General features: G+C 42.2%; 2 protein-coding genes across 3 annotated transcripts; both read right to left on the bottom strand.

The window, feature by feature from the left end:
* Positions 1–1154: 1154 nt before the first annotated feature.
* TNFRSF18 (TNF receptor superfamily member 18) lies at positions 1155–12511 on the bottom strand. Its single transcript, XM_015882656.2, has 9 exons — positions 11322–12511; positions 10364–10406; positions 9148–9389; positions 6427–8764; positions 5082–5213; positions 4682–4769; positions 4385–4473; positions 3352–3492; positions 1155–3080 (listed from the first exon to the last, which is right to left on the bottom strand). The coding sequence occupies exons 4-9, from the start codon at positions 6599–6601 to the stop codon at positions 2929–2931; spliced, it is 777 nt and encodes a 258-aa protein (XP_015738142.1). The 5' UTR covers positions 6602–8764; positions 9148–9389; positions 10364–10406; positions 11322–12511; the 3' UTR covers positions 1155–2928.
* A 98-nt stretch (positions 12512–12609) lies between these two features.
* TNFRSF4 (TNF receptor superfamily member 4) lies at positions 12610–20199 on the bottom strand. Of its 2 annotated transcripts, none has more exons than XM_015882652.2 (7): positions 18972–20199; positions 17422–17544; positions 17162–17263; positions 16693–16759; positions 15959–16191; positions 15497–15622; positions 12610–14728 (listed from the first exon to the last, which is right to left on the bottom strand). In XM_015882652.2, the coding sequence occupies exons 1-7, from the start codon at positions 19111–19113 to the stop codon at positions 14661–14663; spliced, it is 861 nt and encodes a 286-aa protein (XP_015738138.1). In that variant the 5' UTR covers positions 19114–20199; the 3' UTR covers positions 12610–14660. The 2 variants fall into 2 exon arrangements, with proteins under 2 accessions (XP_015738138.1, XP_015738140.1); XM_015882654.2 differs by having other exon boundaries at positions 12616–14728; positions 19581–20199.
* Between the last annotated feature and the right edge of the window lie 376 nt (positions 20200–20575).

Below are 20575 nucleotides of genomic sequence, written 5' to 3'. Positions count from 1 at the left end.
TGCTACCCCTGTGCTTCCTAAAACCGTGTGGGAAGGTCTTTAAGCCACTTCTAAGTATCAAACTTGGCCATAATGGAGGTTTTAAAGCTTTTTGCTTTAACAGGGCTAAGTTTGTTACATGTTCACACAGAGAAAGTCCTGAAGTATAGATTCAAGCAAAGAAAATTGAGATGTAGACACACTGTGGATGCGAATGATTGGAGGGACAAACCTCTCGTAGCCAAAGCCCACATCAAGTGAGCAAGCTGAAACTCAACCAAGAACTTGAGAGAATATAAACACTGGGATTGAGCTGAAAATGAGGCCACGGTTCAACCCAAATGCTGTAAGTGAGCACTGATAAAATAAGCCTATGGCTCTTTCTGGATGGAAACTGAAACAGAGATTTCTCACAAGCTTGCTCTTCTGAGCTTTCATTTTCTTTGATGCAAAGTACAGCTCCTTTACTGGAACACTCCAAGGCTTAAATGATTCACACTTTGGGTTTTTCCCTTTTAATTTGAGCTCTAAGAAGTCAGGAAATCGGTTGCTTTTTCCATCAATTACCAGCTATAAAGGCAGGTGGTTAGGTAAGTATGAAGCAGAACTTCATATAGGTAGGCATATAGAAATCTGTGAGGCCACTGTGCAAATTTCCCGTGGATATTATGGCTCTGTTCATCATGTTTCAGTATTAACTGGCAGTAATTGTTGGCTGTTCAACACCCACAGCCCAGGAAGTTTTTCCACTCCTCACCAGAATTTGCCCAATGTGTTGCCATAGGCAGGAACTTCATTTAGATGCTTGAATCTTTCTTCCTCCAAAAGCATCTTCTGCCATTTATTTGCTTGGCCCAAAACGTTGCTGTTTCTCTGCCATTGTCAGCAACAGAAGAAGTGGTCGGCGAAGTTTCCTGTGAATTTGGTAGCTGAAAAAGCTTAACCACCAGTCAGGAAATACAAAGCCACTTATTCAGAAAGGAGAAAACACACAAAGGTACCAACCAGAAACGTAGCAGAAGAGTTTGAGGGCAGGTTATTGAAACAGCCAAAGTTCTACAAGACAGAAGTGAGCTGGAAAAGTGAAACCGAATTACACTCAGGAACTCTGAAGTGACCTGAAGATTAAAACCTTTTCTTTCCAGTTTGCTTAATTATATCAAATAAACGCTTAATTCAATTGTCGAGTTTATTTTACCTTTGCAAAGGGTCACAACCCAAGTTCTAATTAAATACATTAAAAAATGAAGGGTCCATACAGAGCAGAGAGTTAACATGGCCAGCACAGGAGAAGTTAGAAGAGCCTTCACCAGCAGGAGTTCAGACTTCTGAGTATATCAGATCCCACAGGGCACCTGCTTGTAAGGCAGAACCAAACTTGCACTTCAAGTGTAAGACTCACACATCAGGCTAAGTCCTGTTTCATCCAGTCCAATGCTTGGCACCTTTCCCTGGATGAATCTCCAGTTGACCTCAGTTAAAAACCTGCACATTTCTCAAGGCAATGGAAGAAAACTCCTTTGAAATGACTTTCACACGGCAATACCTATGGGAAAAATTATCAGCAACGCGCTAATTAACAGCAGAAGGATCAAAGAAGGCAAAAAATACACTGAAAGTACTAATGAAGTTTCACAATACACTTCTGAGGTTGAGAACTATCACTCTTTAAATGATAGGAAAGCTAAGGTACAAGGACATAGCAGTCCTACATGCAATAACAGGGAAGCCAAAAGATTAAAACTGGAGCTAAGAAGGAATGTATTACAGTGGACAAGGATACATGCTTCATTTTCCCACTACAACTATTTCACCCCGTCTTAAGATTTCATGGTGCACGACAACAACAAAAAGCAACAGCAACAAGATAACTCCTCTTGATATAATCGCTGAGGAAATGTTCAGCAACAAAAGAACATCCATAAATCACGAAATTAATCCTTTAGGTCTATTCAAACCTGCCAAGAAGATCCTCCTTTGAAGAAGGCTTCAAGAAAAGCCAACTGGAAATAAACAGCCTTGGAGCACAGAGCTACATGACTAGGTTAGAAGGGAAATATTCCACTTTTCAGGAGCCTCTTTATCAAGAGGTTGTACAACCCAAATCAACAGAGACAACACCTTGTATGGTATTACCTATGGGTAATGCTGTATTTCCTGTAGCCCTGGAAGGACTAATGGTGGAACATCAGTCTTATGTACCTATCAGTATGTGGGAGCATCAAACAAGGGTGTACAGAAGATGCAAAGTGGAATAATAATGACAGAAAGGGTCCCTGGTCCCAAGGAACATTAAAAAGAGCATCAACAAAAGATTAAAAATAAAACCCCAAACAATAAAACTCACATCTCAGATAAACTGTACAAAGCAATGCAGCTGAACAGAACGTCAACCTGAGTTAGCAGGTTCTTTGTTTCTAAATACTAGGTTTGTTAAGAAGTATCAAAACAAAACACTGCATTCCTTATCTCTAAATTGGAGAAAGACAGACCTGAAGGGCAGACTATACAAGGGGTAAGGAATTGGTTGGATGGTTGCAGCCAGAAGGCTGTGGGCAATGGCTTTATGTCCAGGTGAAGGCTGGCAATGAGTGCTGTCCCCCCAGTGAACCTCAACATCTTTATCAGTGACATGGACAGTAGGATTGAGCTCACTCTCAGCAAGTTTGCAGATGACACCAAGCTGAGGTCTTCCAGGCTAGGATGGATGGGGCCCTGGGTAGCCTGACCTGATTTAGTGGTTGGCAACCCTGCCCAATGTAGAGGAGCTGGACTAGACGAACTCTCGGGTCTCTTCCAACCCAAGCCATTCTAGGATTCTATGAAAACTTCCCCAAACCCATTCCTTATTTCTATATGTACATAATGATGCTTATATGCACCCAGTCCCTCCCTTCTGTTTTACTGCTCAGCTCCTCATCCTCACAACACGTTGCAGTTTATCTGTTCTCAGTGGAGACTCGGAGGTTGGAAGTAGTAAGGTTTCTCATCCAGTATTTTGTCTCCATGTTCTTCTTCTGGAAACTGGCAGCTGTAAGTCTCTTCTCTGTGGTGGGATGTTTGTGGAGCCAACAGCAGCCTTTGGAAGTTAAGTTCCACATCTGCAGTGAAAAAAAGCAAAAGCATTGCACATGCAAGAGGCCTTCATACAGCACAGTTGCCCCATTACCTTTTCCAGCAAAGACCCACTCTGAGAAGGGCAAAGATACAGGTGAGGCACCTCATCTTAGTGAAACCAATTAACTAGTCCAAAAAAAATCATACAGCAAATCAGCATTTACTCTACTTATTCAACTTAACTCCTTTCTGAATCTGGAGCACACACTGTTACTCCAATGAAGAACCACAGGGAGGCTCACAAAGTGCACTTACTGTCAGCTGCGGGGTGTTTTTCTTTCTTCAGCGACCATATGCAGAGATGCAAGAAGAAGGTCAGCAAGATGAGAACAAACAGACCCACCGCTGTCAGGATGGCCAGGATAGTGGTGTACAGAGAATCACGTGTAACGCCGTCTGCAATTAAACAGGCAAAACAGAACTAAGAAAACATGTGCCCAGACAAATGTCAAAGGCCGTGCTTCCAAGAAAATCTCAAGGTTAACTTCCCCTTTCTGTGGAAGTTTGTTTGCCTGGGATAAAAGCAGTGCAGTTGTTAGCAATAAAACTGAGCTGCTCGCAGGCAAAGATGCAGTGGATCACTATCTGTGGTAAAAGGCATTCACACAGAGCAAACGAGAGTGCTGCTTTATATCTGCTCTGTTCCCATTTTTGCTCTTTAGGGGGATTCGCCTTCAATGTTTTCTTGAAAAGCAGCACAGCAAGCCAGATTTTCACACTTCTGTCAGCCTCACAGAAATTAAAAGTAGCACCTTTCAGCAGTTCCTCTCAGCAGAACTAACAGTTTCTCTGAATGAAGGGCCCGGATCTGAAAGGTACCTCCAGGGTCAAGGGAAAGGTAGAGGCAGAAGCTTCCTCTGATATTCAGTACCTGCAGAGCTTGCAGTCCTGTGCACTTTGATCCACAAAGAGACGCACAGTTTCAGTTCTGAGTGTTGTGGACTGAATACTCATAAAGGAAGTGAATGACCCTCTAAACTATTGTCTTTCTGAGGAAAATCTAGCCAAGCAGCAACAGAGATTCAGTGGAAAACTGAAAGCTCCCTGTTTGTGATCTTTATTCAAGGACAACTGCTGGTCTTCACCCTCTCTTTATTGCTGACAGTGTTCCCACTTTGCCTGGGTCAGCAATTCCACCTGTATTAATACTGGCAAGAAACACAACAGTCATTTTCAAAGCAAGCTGGCATGACAGCAAGCTCTGGGTAGTACCCATGCAGGGGGTCAACAACTGCAGGCATTCAAAGAAAGAGGAGGCTCAAAGAAACAAAGCACTGTAAGCTGATACCTTGTTCCAAATATTTAACCAGGTAGCCACATAATGAATTGTGTGTGCTGTTGCCTTTCTGGATTGTTAGAAGGCCAGAACTTTCACAACTAAAAGAAGAAAGAGAATAACATTTAGAATGCTGCTGCCCTTTCTTTTATTCCTCCCCAACCTAAAAAGCCAGAAGATAAATTTTAAAAGCCCAGTCATTTAATCTCATTGGTGATCTCTTTATTGTTTCAATTGACCCATCTAATTATTAATATTTGACAAAGTTGTTGGGCATATCACCATGGAACAAAAAATATCAATACTTACTCAGTCCAGCTCTGGCACCAGCTGTTTTTACCATTAGAATAGGTTCCTTTCTCACACGGTTTACATGAATATTTATAGTAAATTGTGCCTATAAGAAAAGAAAACATAAATTAATAGCGGTCAGTGCCTTTAACAAAGACACTGATGTACAAGAGCTTGGAGGACTCTTCCTGCTTCATGAATCACACTCCTGGAGAGATGTACAAGCAGCTCTCAACAGTTTTGCATCTTTGGACACACAGGGCTGTTAGTCACTGAGAGCACGATATAAACACCATTTCTCTTCTTTATATCACAAGCATTCCCAAAAGTGGATTAAAATAAGTGAATGAAACTGTGGCTCAGCAAGCTACTGATATTAAGCTTTATCTTTCAGAGACATTTGTGTTTCTTTAGTTACCCAGCTTAACCAGCTCCTCGCCCTCTGAACATTCAGTTTTCTTGCAGGAGGTACAGGGCCTATCAGCACAACTGAATCCCTGAGGACACTTGCAGTCCACATCGTCTATTCCTTCACATGGGCTGTTGTCCTCTGTAAAGAAGAAAGAGAGAATTTAGAGTTGCTTTTGTAACTGAAATGCATTTCACCATGCATGAAACACATTAATAGCCCATCCAGTCAGCTCTCAGAATGCTGCCAGAGCTCTTCTCAGCCAAGCTCAACATCATGAGGGCAGAGATGCTCAAAAGACCCTTGGCCAGTGAAGCTCAAGTTTCCTTGCCGTGCCTTTCCTTAAGCCTTAGGGAATCTAAATCTGAGCCATAAATCCAACATCCTTCCTATTCTCTGTTTCCAGAAGAATTCTACTGTGAACTTTGCTTGCTCTCCACAAATGTCAGCTCTAATTCTGAGGCTCCTGGGTTCATGAAAGCAAAAGAGTGATTGCATCTACTGATCCCACCAGCAAACAGTTCTATCAAGCAATTCTTTCAACAGTGTGAGACCAGTTAAAGGAAAATAATATTCAACTCAAAGGTTTTTGTGACCCCTAAAGAAAAGAAAGAAAGAAATGAGGGAAATGTATGAAAACCCACAGCAAGTCGCAAAGATCGTTTCCTGAGATTGGAGATGGAACATATGAGGTCTACCAGGAACTGCCCACAGTTTCCTCTGCTCTGTCCTCCTCTTATTAGTTTTGATAACGTAATGAAGGCAGGCAAAAAGAAAAAGCTTCAGGATGCTTCTCTCTGTGTTTTGCTAAGGGGGGATTCTGGAGCAGATCCCACTGAGCAACGACTCTACTACTGCACCCTATATAACTTGATCTCAGTTGGAATAGAAATACATTGAGGTCTTGATGGCACCTCTGGCAAGTGCTATGTGAGAGGAAGCAGCCGTTCTGTCTACATGGAACAAGCAATTTTCCAGCTACTGAGTAGAGGCAGCCCATAAAGCAGAAGGGATCCTCTTCTTCACTGTGCACACGCAGCTTATTCTGCATCCCTTTGCTGATCTGAAGAAGTCTCAGTAAAGAACTGAATGACGTTGCTTCTAAAAGCTCATTCAGCCCCTTATCTCCAGTGCCCTACTCATCAGTGTGATAATGAACACACTGCCTCCTGCAATCCCTTTCATACTACAGAGCAAGAAGCACAAGCACATAAATCTTCAATACATGTCCACTCTGAAGCTAAAGCACATTTTGAATTCAGTGGGGCAGGAAGGAAACCCTCGTGGTTTTGTTTTGCATACACAGTTAAAGCACATACACACATGAAAGAAGACAAACACATCATTCCCTTACCTGTGCTGGAAAGGCATTTGGGGCAGCATTTCTTGACATCCTTAGAAATTGCTCTCAGCTCACCATCAGGGCATGATGTTGCCAGAGTCTGTTGTGCCCAGAGCCACAGGTACAGTGTCAGCAGCAAGCAAGCTCGAGTATTGAGGAGACTGGATTCTCTTCCATGTACAATCATGTCTCAAGCTCAATGAGGGTGGGCTTCTATCAGGACTTCCCCTGCAAGAATTCTCCTCCACCTGAGTCTATGGGAAGGTACCGCGCTTTTTGTAGTTGTGGCTCTTCCTGTTTCTTAGGGGCGGGGAAAAGCTTTTGCTTTGCACCATCAGATGCTGAGGGCTAAGCAATCATGCGCCAGTGACTCGAATAGGGATAGAAGTAAGATGCAGAATCACATCATTTGATTTTCAGTGGATTTTGCGAGTTGGGATACAACTGATAATTAAAGCAAATTAAAGCACAGTGTGAACTTCAGACTATTGAATTCTGGCTTATAGCTCATAGAGATTTCCAAAACACTCAAGGATTTAACTATCAGATATGCAGTACACAGTAAGGCTTTACATCCACACATTTTCCTGATTCAATTCACAGTTTCCAAGTTATTCACGCTGGTTCAGCAGACTCCTATTTCCCATGGCTGATGCATCTCCATGCAGACACCATTAAACCAAGAGGAAATAATACTGCTCCAAGATGAGCCAAAACAGAGTAGAGTTGCAGCAGGCCCTGCAGGGACCCATGCAGCTCCTCCACCCTCACTTTCCTGGGATGCAAGAAGCAGAAAACAGCTCCTCAACAAAATCACACCAAAATTACACATAGGTACAGACATATCACCTGTAATCATGACTTGCTGCTTGTCTCATACAAACACAGACACGCACGCTTCCATCACTGCTTTATGCTTAGGTAGCTTGCTTTTCTGTGGCTACACTTATGTGAATAGCAAAGATGATATTCAAAATCCAGCCTTGTTCTCAACTGAACTGATGAATTCAGACACAAAGAGCTCTGAACGGATTCTTTTCCACACTGCATATGATGACACATAGGTCAAGGCAAAAGAGAACCATGAGTTCCTGTGGAAAATGCCATGCCTTGGCATTTGACTTGCTCTTCATAGAGCTTGATATATTATTTCCTTAGTTTAATACAAGCTAATGATGCCTAAATAAGTTCCCCACACAGATAGCATTCTTGTTCCTTTGCTGTGTTCTATGCTTTCTTCCTGAAGATACATCCATAGGTCTCAAAGTGTGGTCAAGCAGCACATGCTTCACTTAGTCCTTGGTCTATTCAGGCATCTATCTACCTGTGTTCCTGTCATGATCTGGAAGCAATCAGATACATTTGGCATGCAATAGATTCTTCTAGGTGGAACCAAGATGCCAAGAGCTTGCATCCCATCTAGCTGCTGCCAGGCTAAAGGCCAACAACCTGTGGTTTGTTGGGGGTGGTTTTTTCCTCCAGAAAACACCCTCAGAAGGCCAACTGTTGTACTTCTGAAACTGCAAGCCTGCTAATTCATATGCCAGCCACGCAGGAGATCCCCTCTTCTTCCCTCACAGCACTGCTCCTCACAATTCTGACAGCCTGTGCCACCCATGTTACATGGAAACCCAGAGACATTCAGACTGCTCCTGCCCAGCTTGGCCACCAAGTACTGCAAGGCACCCAGTCAGGGTTCCTGCCACCAGCTTATTCAGACAGCATCACAAGTGTTGGGCAACACACAGAAAGCTATTGGTGGTGATCAGAGGGCAGTCCTACAGTCAAGTCAAATTATTAGGCAAAAGCACTGAGTGCTGCAAGATGTTCTATAGGCTAATCAGTTATGACCACCTCTGCAGGTATTTATATTACCCCTATGTGTCAGAATAGGATGAGAATAAAGAGAATTCATGTCAGATTCCTGACCATGGTTACATTAAGATTTATCCCAGGGCATTCTAACTGCAGTGCTGCTGGTCTGTAACACAAAAGGAATCAGTCACAGTCCTCCATATTTTCTTTGCAATATTGGTGCTTTATGAATTGGTCTTCACACGTCTTCATTCTTGCTGAACTACGCCAGTTGTGTACAAGCACTGACAGATGACGGAACATTACAGTCAGAAAACTGACAAACACAGCAAGACTAAACCACTAGTGTCAGCAGTGCCCTTTCAGAGACAACTCAATTGTCTGCCTTCAAAATCTTCGGGGTTTTTCTGAACCGAATCTTACCTGTCTCTGAGGTACTGACATTTCATCTGCTGACTCCTTTCTCGCTCAGTCCCATACGTGACACATGCCAATGCTGCCAGGCCTCATGCTGTTGCCTGAGATGGATCTACACCTATTGACAGAACAAATATCCACTTCACTAATCAAATTGGCAGTAGTGCTTATCTCCTCACCTTCAGATTGGTGGTTTTATTAAGAAACAGCTACAGGCTTAACTAGATGATATTTGACCAAAACTAGATGCTTTAGAAACCAGTAATCTTTACAGTCTGCAGTTTCCTAAGCAAGCAGAAGTTCTGTGGCCTGCAGCTCTTGTCAATCCATACAACCTGTGTTCAAAACTACAAGGTCATGAGAAGCAACATGGTCTTCATGGTTGCCTGAGCACATATTTCATGCCATTCTTTCTACTTTGCATGAAACAGAACGGCATAGCTGGCACAGCACTGCCAAGAACAAAGAGATGAAGCTATCAGCTGAGATGTTTAGAAATACCTTGGGGTTCAGAGTTTGCTGCTGCTATTGTCCCTTCAAAGAGACACTGCAAGGAACCACGCTGGAATTCAAGCTGAACGGTCTCTGATGCTTTAGTTCCTCAGCCTTGGATGAAGGGGTCAGTCTTTTATGACTGTCTTTGAGAAATGAGCCTTGATTCTGAGCACAGAGCCACAATGCATCAAGAGTCCTGGGAAAGATGGATTTGTTCTTTGGAGTCATTGGACCTACTGATTTGCTGGCTGTGGGGAAGACAAAAAAAAACCAACATAATTACTTCTCAAATGTAATTATTTCTTGAAAGTTCAGTAGCTGCTTGGACCCCTTGTCATCTGTGATCACAGTCAGGTTTCCTGACATCAACCAAAGCAGCAGCGTATGCAATTCTTCGAGTGAGAGGTTATTCACATGAAATCTATGTAATTTCTTGAATGAGTAATGATAGATCAAGGTAGAAGTTGCCTTGTTGGCTCTCTCTTACAAGCTCCTTTTGTCCCACGGTAGATAACTTCATCATTAGCTAGAGGATTCATATAGTTACAGCTAAATTACATAAAACAATCTGCCAGTCTTTATTATAGAGCCCTTTAATATGCCATGACAGCTACAGGAAGGTTATATCACACATGGTGGCATGACTTGCTGTGCCAGGGAGCCTGAGCAAGGCAGCAGCTCTAGAGCACTGAAGGACATGCATAGAAGCAGATGGAGTACGTGGTAAGCATGGTGTCACAAGGGACATTTTAACCTGTTGACTCCCTTCTTGCTCAGCAGGATATCATATGACATACAACAGCACCCAAAGACCAGGGAAGAAAAAGTTTACAAAACAATAACTCAGCTGCAGTTGGGAACTAGAAGACAAAAGAGTCACATGCTCCTTTCAGTTCTGCTGGGCTAACTATAGCCCAGCCTCAAGGCTTTGGACTAAGCAGAACTTGCAGCCTCCCAGAGCTTGGGGTACTTGTAGTGCCTGTTCAGTGCCTGCCCTCTTTTGGCACATGGGGAGCATTACTGCCCTGCAGGCCTGGGACAATAAGGCTGGGGCTGTAGCAGCCCAAGTGGTCCACAAGGAGCCATATGTGGGTTTCCAGGCAAGTTCAGTCTTTCTCACCTGGAAAATACAGACCAGACTCCTGGATCCTACCATCGAGCAGCACTAAGGAGCCTGCAGCACACACAGCAGAGCTTTGCTTTAATCTATGAGATGACTCACCTCTCTGGATTGCCTTCAGCCTAGCCACCAAAAGCAGCAACTCCTGGAAAAGGTAGGAGCAGAAGCTGTAATGTAAGTGACATTTCATAAATGGAAACTTTATGAAACCAGATAGAGGCAAAAAAAAACCCATCTCGCACTCCTTGACGTTACCAACCCGTGCCTCTGCTTCTCAGCTCATCACTGGGCACAGTATGTTATCAGAAAACGTGATCTTTCTGAAGTCTCTGATGGAAAACTTGAGTCATTTTGATACGCTTCCAGGTCAAAGGTAACGTGATAACGACAAGAAAGTGCATGATAGAAGAGATCTGCAGTAGCTACAACAGCAGGCAGTCATCATACATGTTAGGAGGAAAAGATGCAATAGACAAAAGAGGAAGATTGCTTCTCCTCCTGCTTTCTGTAGCAACCTCATGATGCTTCAATCACAAACTTCTATCTCTAGAGGAGAGGAATCTCAAACAAAAAATGTAATGTGCCAACCCCATGGCCTGTAAGTCGTGGTTAGTGCAGCTAAATATTGTGCAGTTGAATTATTAACCCAAAAACTGGCTTTATTTTCACTACGAAACACAAAATCACAGGCATTTTAGTCTGTCTTACAGGTGGTTCTTAGGACAATCAACAGGGCTGATTTTAGTGACAACATTCATGCAGAAAGTTCTGCAAGTGCTGGAATGCCTTCCCAAATCAGAGCTCTGTGGCAACTAAAATGCATTTGCCTTTTAAAGCCTGTAACTTTACCAACTGCTCCTCCAATGCAGTTCACGTTATAAGCGTGATTTGCAGAATTAAAGAAGCTAACTGGCATCCAATAGGAAAGAACTGACACTGTGTTATATTGGAGAGAAACAAAAAGGAGTGTAGCCTTACTGCTATCAGCTCAGAGGAGTAGCACAGCTCCACCTGTGCTTGTGAAAAAGGGAAGTGTGATGGTTGAAAAACAGCAACTCACTTGGTGACAAAGGCTCCTGTCTTTGAGAAGGGAAAGTTCCACTTCTGGCACGTAAGATGACACAAATGTAGGCAGGAAACAGCACCAAGGTGTTCAGGATTCAATACCTATTATTAACTGGGGGTTTTTATAGCTTGCTTGTTCCACAGTTTTCATTCTGGAATGAGAAACCCAATCAGACTTTTGACATTAAAGCAACAAGACCTAGCATGATATCTTTTAAATATTATATAGTTATATAGCTGCCCTAGCTTGGCTGCGCATTTCCAGGGCCATCAGCAAACCCTTCTCCAGACAAAACAGATCACCCACAGGCCCTGGTTTCCAAGAAATCTGATAGAGAGGTTACAGGAGGACTCAAGAAACCAGTGCACTTGAGCACATTTTCCCATGCAGCTCAGCCAGAGGGCAGAAATAAGTCAAATTCACAGAACCAGCTGCAAACAAACCCACGTCACAGAGCCTCTCCAGTCCAACAGCAGCACCTCCACCAACTCCTCCTGCAAGCTCATAAGGTTCGTGTGCCCTGCTCAGTTACATTGAAAGCATGGTACTAACTTTACTAGCTCCCAAGTGCAGCCTACAAACTAAGCACCATTCCTGAGAACTGGTTGGGTGTTCCTAGGAATCCTCTTTCAGCATCACTCACTGCACAATGTCATCCAGTTCACAGCGAGATGATGGTATCTAAACCACACTGTACTTCTAAAGACTTCTACATTTAGATCTTGGGCTTGAAGACTTAGAATGGGCTGAGCCTAATCTCCAATATCCCAGCAGATCTCAGGCCAGAGAGCTACCATGTGTGACTTCCAAAGCAAACCAGCTTGCTTGCTTCACCCAGAAGCAGAACAGCATACTGACCTGAAGCCTACTAAGCCACAGGTTTGACTGTCTGGCAATCCTGTTTTTTGCATTATACTTGAAGCAGCTACATCCCAAAGCCATTCTTGCAGCTTAGGTTCACTGAGATCAAATCTAAACCATACATTAATTTTTACTGTAGGTCAGGGTCTGTGGCATCAAGCTGTACCCACTGCAATCAGTGCAACAACAGGGCTTAAGTAAGCTTAATTAGCAGGTAATAAAGCACCTTCCACCAGTGCTAATACAAGATGTCATTTCAGGTCAGGATGAACAGCAGAGTCTCAAAGGTCCCCACATAACTTTAACAAAAGAACTGGACCACAGGAATCTTGTTTAGTAATCAAATGCCCCAATACAGAAACCTACTGAGAAGAGTCAATGCACATCCTATGCTCCAGCCTAGATCCAGTCATACAAGCCATACATGTGCACCTTGCCACCACCACAATTTATTTGAGGAAGTCACTGCTGTGCTTCATATATAATACAAATATTTACATACATGGTATATGCACTTCAAAATAGGAAGCCGTTAAGTACACCATATGTATAACATATAACAAAACATATGTTTAAAAACATGATTCTCAACCAACAGTTGTATTCTTGAATACATTTCTTTCCGCATACTTTGTCATATGCTTTAATACCACATATACAAAATACCTATTACACCTAACAAGTTACCTACTAAGGAGTATTTGATGTGAAAAATACATCTGAACTACATAAACTTCAAGCTCACTTCAACTTTTACACCGAGGTATTTAAATTACAACTAAAGCTATCCACAGTACCATCTCAGTTCTCTCTCAGGCACTACATTTTCAGTGTGCTATCTAAAATGCTCTCCCCAAGACAGATGCTGATTAACTTGTGAAGAAAAGAAAAGCCACAACAGAAGTAATAATTCATTTCATACAATATGCAGGCAAACAACCAGCCCTGCTTTCAATCGCATGCAGGTCACTTGAAGAACGTTTCTTCAGTTCTGAATGGAAGTTCCACTGACAGCACGTTGAAGGTGAGCATCCATACAAGTAGTCAAAGCACAGTTTATGCATCTATCCACTATTACATCGTCTTCATACACCTTCATACATACATACTTTGCTACAGTGCAACCCTTGTAGGCCCATATGGACAGCGCTGTTGAAACTTCAGCTCTTCTGATCCAGAAGTGAACATCTAGGGAGTTACTATCAGTAAGCTACCATTCACCAGCAGAAGTTCAACATGTCCATGTACATCTACTAAATCTAACATAGAAAAAGGTTTTCCCCAAATCCAAACTGCTGTCTGGGTTTCTCCCTGCATCCACATTCCCGTGAAGCAAGCAATCAAATCTGACAGAAGCAGCTTAAACTGTTTTAATGCAGCGAAGTTCAAGCTTGACTGAAGCAGCCTTGTAAAGGACAACCACACCAGCTTGTTCAGCACAACAGAACATCCACAAAGAGGAAACAAAGTATGCTGACTGCAGAGTTTACAGACAGAATGTGAATTATTCACAACAACTTCTGAAATCTTCAGCATGGGCAAGTTGTACCCTGCCTTTCCCCCTACTTGGGACTACAGTTCCAATAATAACATTCTAAAGGATACCATTCCTTTTGCCTTCTGGCAGCAAATACACATTCTACTTTTAATATATATGAGGATCTCTATAGACGTTCTTGGGGATCCAGAGCTATTTGGAAGTCATGAATAATTCTATTTATTGGTCTATGGGGACGCTGCTCAATACTTAACATGACATCTTCTCAATGGGTCTGCCTCAAAGACAAGAAGAAAAGAAAGAAGTGGCATTAAATAGCCATTTCTCAACAGTCATTAAAAAACCCACCACCAGAATTGGCAGCTATGATAACTGCCTCTGGAGGAACAGATGACATATACCACTCATTTTGAGTGCGAAGCAAAAAAGCTGGAAGAAAAAATGGAAGCACAGAGGAAGCCAATTAGGTTCAATTGTGGAGACCCTCCACCTAAAAGGCAAAGAACTCCATTAGGAGTTAGTCTGAAACACTCAAAAGGGCTGCACTGAGATGTGCTCTGCATAGCATCTCAAAGTTGCAGGACAAGATAGAAGTCTAGTTATTAAAGCAAGTTTTGGATCTTCCATTTGTCAGTCTGCTTGACGATTATCTCTTACTGCTTCATGAAGACTTTCTGCCTTCCAAAGGCAATTGGCTTCCATCATATATACAATTGGTTAGAAATGCGGAAAGGACTGTATAAACTCAGGCATAGCAACAGCAACACTGCATGTAGGAGCCATCTAAAGAAAAGGAACCATGGCTCACTAAGAACAGCTATGATGCCTAAGGGCCACTCAGAGAGACCCAAAGGAACTGAAGTAGAATTGAGCAGTTAACACACACCCACACATACACCAACTGAAAGTTCTGTCACGTTTGTTGTTGCAATTGATTGGCTCAGAAATGCAGGATGCAGTAAAATGATGTGGAGTCAGTTTTTTATGAGACTGGAATTGGAGTCAACTTGTTCTTCCTGGATAGGAATTCGAAAGCTCCTTTCTGAAAGACAGAAAACAGAGAAATACTGTACAAGGCAGTGGATGCGTAGGCACCTATGGGCGACATGTGGATCAGTGGTTGTCCTTCCAGCCTGTCCAAAGAACAAGTGTAGGAAACAAGGAAAATATACTTTTTAACCATTACTCCATGAAACGAAAAAGGCAAAAGAGCCAGACTGCCACTTAATTACAAATATAGAGGTCAGTTCTTCTCAGTCAAGACATTCCTGTGTTTGCAAGGGTCACGTGAAGGAAATGCACTTTCACATAGGCAAAATAATTTGCAATCTACTCCTTGAAAGAGGATTACTTTTGGATCCTCACTGTTCTGAATAGAATTCCATGCACAGATTGGTTTTTCTTTTTCTTGTTGTTTGTTTTGGGGTTGCTTTTTTTTTTTTGTATGGACAGTGGAAGAAAGAATATGAGAGATAAAATGGGAGAGAAAGAAGTACACAAATCAAGTCAAATAGTTAATGATGTAAACGCTCTAAGGACTCACATCAAAAGCTGTACAGGAACAATTTCACTCCATTTCCATCAGCACATTACAGAAAACTAATCTCTGCTTTATAACAACACCAACATGAAGGTCCATGTCCTCCAGCATATCAGGAGGAAGAAGATGATTAAACATGACCATTAAGCACAGATGATGCTACCCTTCTCAGCCACGCAGACTTCATTATGATGGGAATGACCAAAGTCCAAGTAAGGGGCCCTGGTTATTCTCTTTCCTATATATTTTCCTCCCTAAAGAGTAACTTACTTTGATGGTCATTCCTGCAAGGCCTCCTCTTGTTCTCTCTCTTGGCCGCTTGGATAATCAACATGAAAATGGATACTCCAGACACTATAAGCAGTATTAGACAAATCAGGATAAGTGATAGAGACCCTGGAAAAACAAAAGAGAAGAAAAAAATATTAACAAAGACTTATGATTTTAGATGGAATTTCCACAGCTTTCTAACATCAAAAGAAGGAACCTGGAACTTCAGATCTCGCATAAGCAATCAGCTAGACCATCAGTAACCCTGACCACAAAGACCATAAGTCCCACATATAAAGAAAACTAGCAGATAGACTGGAATCCTGTGCAGGCCTTGCTTAAAGACTGTGTAGAATACAGATAAGTGTTCTGAGAAAGACTGATTTCTGATGAAATCAGCTTCAAGTAAACATTCTCAATCAGCTCTCAGAGTGACTAGGCTTGGTCATTCCCTCTCCTTACCCCAGTTAGTGCCTGTGGGGCTGTTCGCATCCGGGCAAACAACAAAAGGGTTCACGCTGGGTTTGGTGGGTGAAGGCGCTGCAGTCGATGTATTATTCCTGTAGTAGTTGGTGGAAAGATGCAAAGTAGGTGTTGCACTTTGAGAGGTAGCTGGTTGTGTCACATTGTCGCTGCAAACAGCATTATCTGATTTCGTCCCTGCTCGAAGAGTCTTTTTCCCAATAGCACTGCAGCTAGAGATGTAAAATACGTTACTTAGTTTTTCAAGTACTTACAGTAAAGACTTTATAAGCCACCTCCGTGGAACAAGTGAATGAAAAACTGTGAACCTTGTTATATCAATGCAAACTTGGGCTTCACCGTTTCTAGGTTCTACAGATATGTAAATAAGAATTAAGTTAATCAAAAGCTATTACTGGAAAAAATGAAGTTCTGCTCTACTTACTGTCTGTGCACAGAGCAGCCTTGAAGCACAGCAGCATTTAGAAAGGGAACTTTTTGTTACAGATATCTCTAGACCTTTAAAAAAGGAACTGCATACATTGGTGCTCCACGTGAAGAAGAAGAAGGGGCAGAAGGATGCCTCAAGTCAGTGCACAGACCACTCAAGACCAGCAACATAGTTTTACTGTATGCCCTGCTGGTTTATTGTACAGATCATGACTTGGGCATTAATCACTACAGAGTAAAACTCAAACCACTGTTCTGAATGTGTTGGTATGAGCGATACGCACTTGGTCCAAGGCCGACAGCTTTCATTTCCTCCTGTGGAATAAAACCCTTCAGGACACACCAAGCACACTGAAAGAAAAAAGCAGAATTTAAGCTGGTTTCGCAATGTATCTGCATGGCAGCTCTGCGATAGTTACACTAACAGCTTCTAGAACAGATACAACAAAACCCACAGCCTACAGAAACAGTAACTTACCTTGGGACAGAAGTAACACAACATGCTCAGAGGTTCATTTTAGTCTGCAACTCACAATGATTTCTGTTTTCTCTACGGGCTAATTATGGATATTAATGGGCAGAGCATTACAATTTCTGACAGCTGAAATTACAGAGCAGCAGTTTGCACAACTGCCCTGTTACAATACTTGCTTAGAGATACCAATTAAACAAATGATGACAGCTCTTGTACTAGAAATAGCAACATCTGAAGTGGAGGCAAGAAGTCAGAGAGTTCATACAGCCCTAACTTACCACTTCCCAGCGTATATCTGACATCTGGCATGTAACCAGGAAGGCACTTGCAAATTCTGTCAGAGGTCTTCTCACACTTCTTCACTTCCACGCTTCCCTTCTCTAGAAACAGCAGAATAAAGAAGGAAAACAGAAAGCATCAATTAATCAGTACTTTGGGCCTACCAGCCTTTGGGGAGCTCGAAAAGATGAGAAAGCACATGAAGACCGGCTCCCTCCCAGATTCATAGCCAGAACTGACCTCAATGCAACTGACTTACTAGTGTTGCAGACTGTACAACTCATGCAGAAGTTGTGATTGTGCTCAGCATTGAAGTAATTGTCTTGACAGGGGGCACAAACTGTGTCTGTTGTCGCTGTGCAGCGGTTTCTCATTCTTTCACCTAAAATACACAGAAGGAGGAACTGATTGTTATAAGAAGGAAATCTTCTTCATTATCACGCACTGGAACAAACTGTCCAGGAAGTCACAGTTTCACTTACAACTCTAGCTGAAATATTTAACAGATTTACACATGCCAGCATCCCTAAAATAGCTGCTCTATAGCGTCAGCTTAAATTAAGCAGTGAAAACAGGCTAGTAGGGGCTTGGCAACTTGCAAAGAGTTGAGATCCCAAATGAGTCTCCCAGTGCATTTGAAGCACCACTTCTCCAGACCACTTCTTCATACAGTTTAGCTATGAGATACTTCATGCAATTCAACTCCAAGCTGGCATTCTTAAAGCCCATTCATTAGGCATGAATTAACAGGGCTGTATTTTAATTTTCATCTGTATTAGCAGCAGTAGCAAATATCTTACTAGCTCCGCTTCATACAGAGACAGAACAAGATGGAAGGCAGGCATTTCTTGCAGCTCCAAGGAGCATAGGTGCATTACACACTGCATTTATAACCAAGCTCTGAACACTTGCCCCTTAAAGATATTAAGCAGTATCATATCAAAGCACAATCACAGAAGATCAGATTTATGCAATGGGATGCCAAGGATAGCAAGCAAAACTGCTTGCACAAAATGAAACAGCGGATTAACGACCAAATTCAGAGCATGAAACAAAAATCCCTCTATCTCACTAGCTTATCTTCATACAGCACAGGCAGCAGGAACCATGAATGGCTTTAATGACCAGGAGTCTTATAGTTGAAGTTAAATGCTTAAACTAATCCATATTCTCGCAGACTGCCTCAAGTTTAAGGTTTCATATCAAATGCAAACTTATCACAACTGGCATCTCTGAAGACAACGCCGTGTTCAATTTCTACTGTGACAGACTGCATAGTACTGATTTCATGTAGCAGACAGTTACGGAAAGAGAAAGCGCCTTTGAAGAATTTCCTCACAGACTAACAAGAAAAGCAAGTTGGGCACCTATCATTTAAGATACTTTGATTTTTAATAGTTTACCTGAAAAACACCAATAAGCCATGCTAGGAAAGAAAGCTTAAAAAACATCTATAGCAAGAGAATAACCTAAGGGGTTTTTTTGGTCATTATTCAGGATTTCTGGGTTGAAATCCTCTTTCATAGGTAACAATTCCTCCCATCTTTTCTCAGGTAACACAGTGAAAATGCAGCACCAGCACAAAGGGAAACTGAGCCACAGAAATGTCGCACTCCTAGATATATAAGTCCAATAAGTTACAAGATAACCTGCCCCTTTAAAATGAGGAAAAAAATCCTCATATGATTTTTTTTGTTATACTTCCAAATGTCTTGATGAAAATCTTCACATTTTCTACCACTCACAAGTTATTAACTGACTGATATCCTATCAAACAAGTACAATCAATATACAGTGAGGGTTACTTACCAGGTGCACAATCCTTGCAGCATTTTGAACCAAAAGGATATTCATGTTCTTTGCATTTCAAACCCAAGCAATGGGTCGAAGTGACCACAAGCAGCAAAAACAAAACAGTAGAAAAACGCAAGTAAAAACCTACAGCCGTCATGATGTAACTCTACAGCCCTAGGAAAGGAAACTCTGTTCTGTCAGCAGCAAACTCTTGGAGGAGCAGATTGTAAACTACTGGCAATCAGAACAAATTCTTATGTCAGCTGCTGGGAAATTCCCAATGTGTTCCACGCCCTCGCTTTACTTCCCACCCCCTGGCAAGCCCAACTCAAATAGTTCAGAACTGTATTCAAAGGCAGAAAGACAGCATGCTAAGTAGTATTACAAGAAGGCTATTGCATAGTCTTAAAAGAGAGTGCTTCTAATCAGGTACGCATCGCTCTGCCAACTGCTAAAGCAAAGTTTCAACATTAGGAGAACTAGAAGAGATGCTCCTTGTTATTGCAAAGTTAAAGCAATAGAGGCAACACCAAAAAACCATTACGTACCAGTGCCACAGGCAAAATGAAACAGCACACAGAGACTCACTCCTTACTCCTGCATAAAAACCAATGTTGTTAGTACCTTTCTCTGCTTAGGAAGAGCCACCTCTGAATCATCCTCCACGCTAGCAATAGCTGTGAGATATACAGTTTACTTCTGGACTTGTAACATCACACTCCCTGTATTGCCATCGGAGAGAGGTATGTGTGCTCCTGACTCAAAAGTAGAGGCTGATGTCACTTTTACCATTTGTTCCAAAGGAAGGAAATCTTTCTGGTAGAGGTGTGCTCTGTGAAAGCAAAGGATGTGATATTCACGTATCAGCTGCCTTTGATGCCTGTTTTGTTCCACACAGCACAGACACTGCAGTCCACCTCTCACCTACAGAAGGACATACAGTAGAGAACAAGGTGATCACACTAAGAATTAATGGCTTTCATTTTTCATGTTCATTACTGGAATTCTACTAATATAGAACACAAATTTAAGGGTCTTCCCGTGCCAAGAGACTTCAACTCCTACATAAAGCCCAAATAAATGAGACGTTCCACAGTAACCAGATATTTTATTTTCAGCAGTTAAAAACACATCTAGACCACCTAAAGGGGATGTATTGTCCATCTACATGTAAACACGGAAGAACTAACTGGAACAGACTTGGACTGCCAGTTAACCTGCAGAACCAGAAAGCTCTGAACAGCAATATCCCTTCTGTGACTGCTTACATGTAGCAGGGAAGACAGAATACTAAGGCAAAAGGGTACTTTTCTACTTCTCCTGTTATCCCAGCATTCCAGAAAACAATCAGCTGTGGAAAAGAACTTACACCTGAAAGCCAACCCTTCCAAAAGGAAGCAGAGCTGAGAGGGAAAGTAAAGCAGCTGAACTTAACCACCTTCACACGCAATCTGCACGCACAAGATACCCAAACCTCCTTCTCATGTAATATTGCACTTAGTGACACCTTAGTGGCTTTATGCCTCATGACTCAGTTATTCCCCCAGCAATATTAAGACTTCTTTTTTTTTCCAGTAAGAAACTGAAAATGCAAACTCATCATGTTCAGAAGCAAGGGA

Source organism: Coturnix japonica, chromosome 21 (assembly GCF_001577835.2).
Source record: "Coturnix japonica isolate 7356 chromosome 21, Coturnix japonica 2.1, whole genome shotgun sequence".
Classification (NCBI taxonomy): Eukaryota; Metazoa; Chordata; class Aves; order Galliformes; family Phasianidae; genus Coturnix; species Coturnix japonica.
Note: the sequence above shows the minus strand (reverse complement) of the source record. Positions and strands in the feature narration are given on the sequence as shown.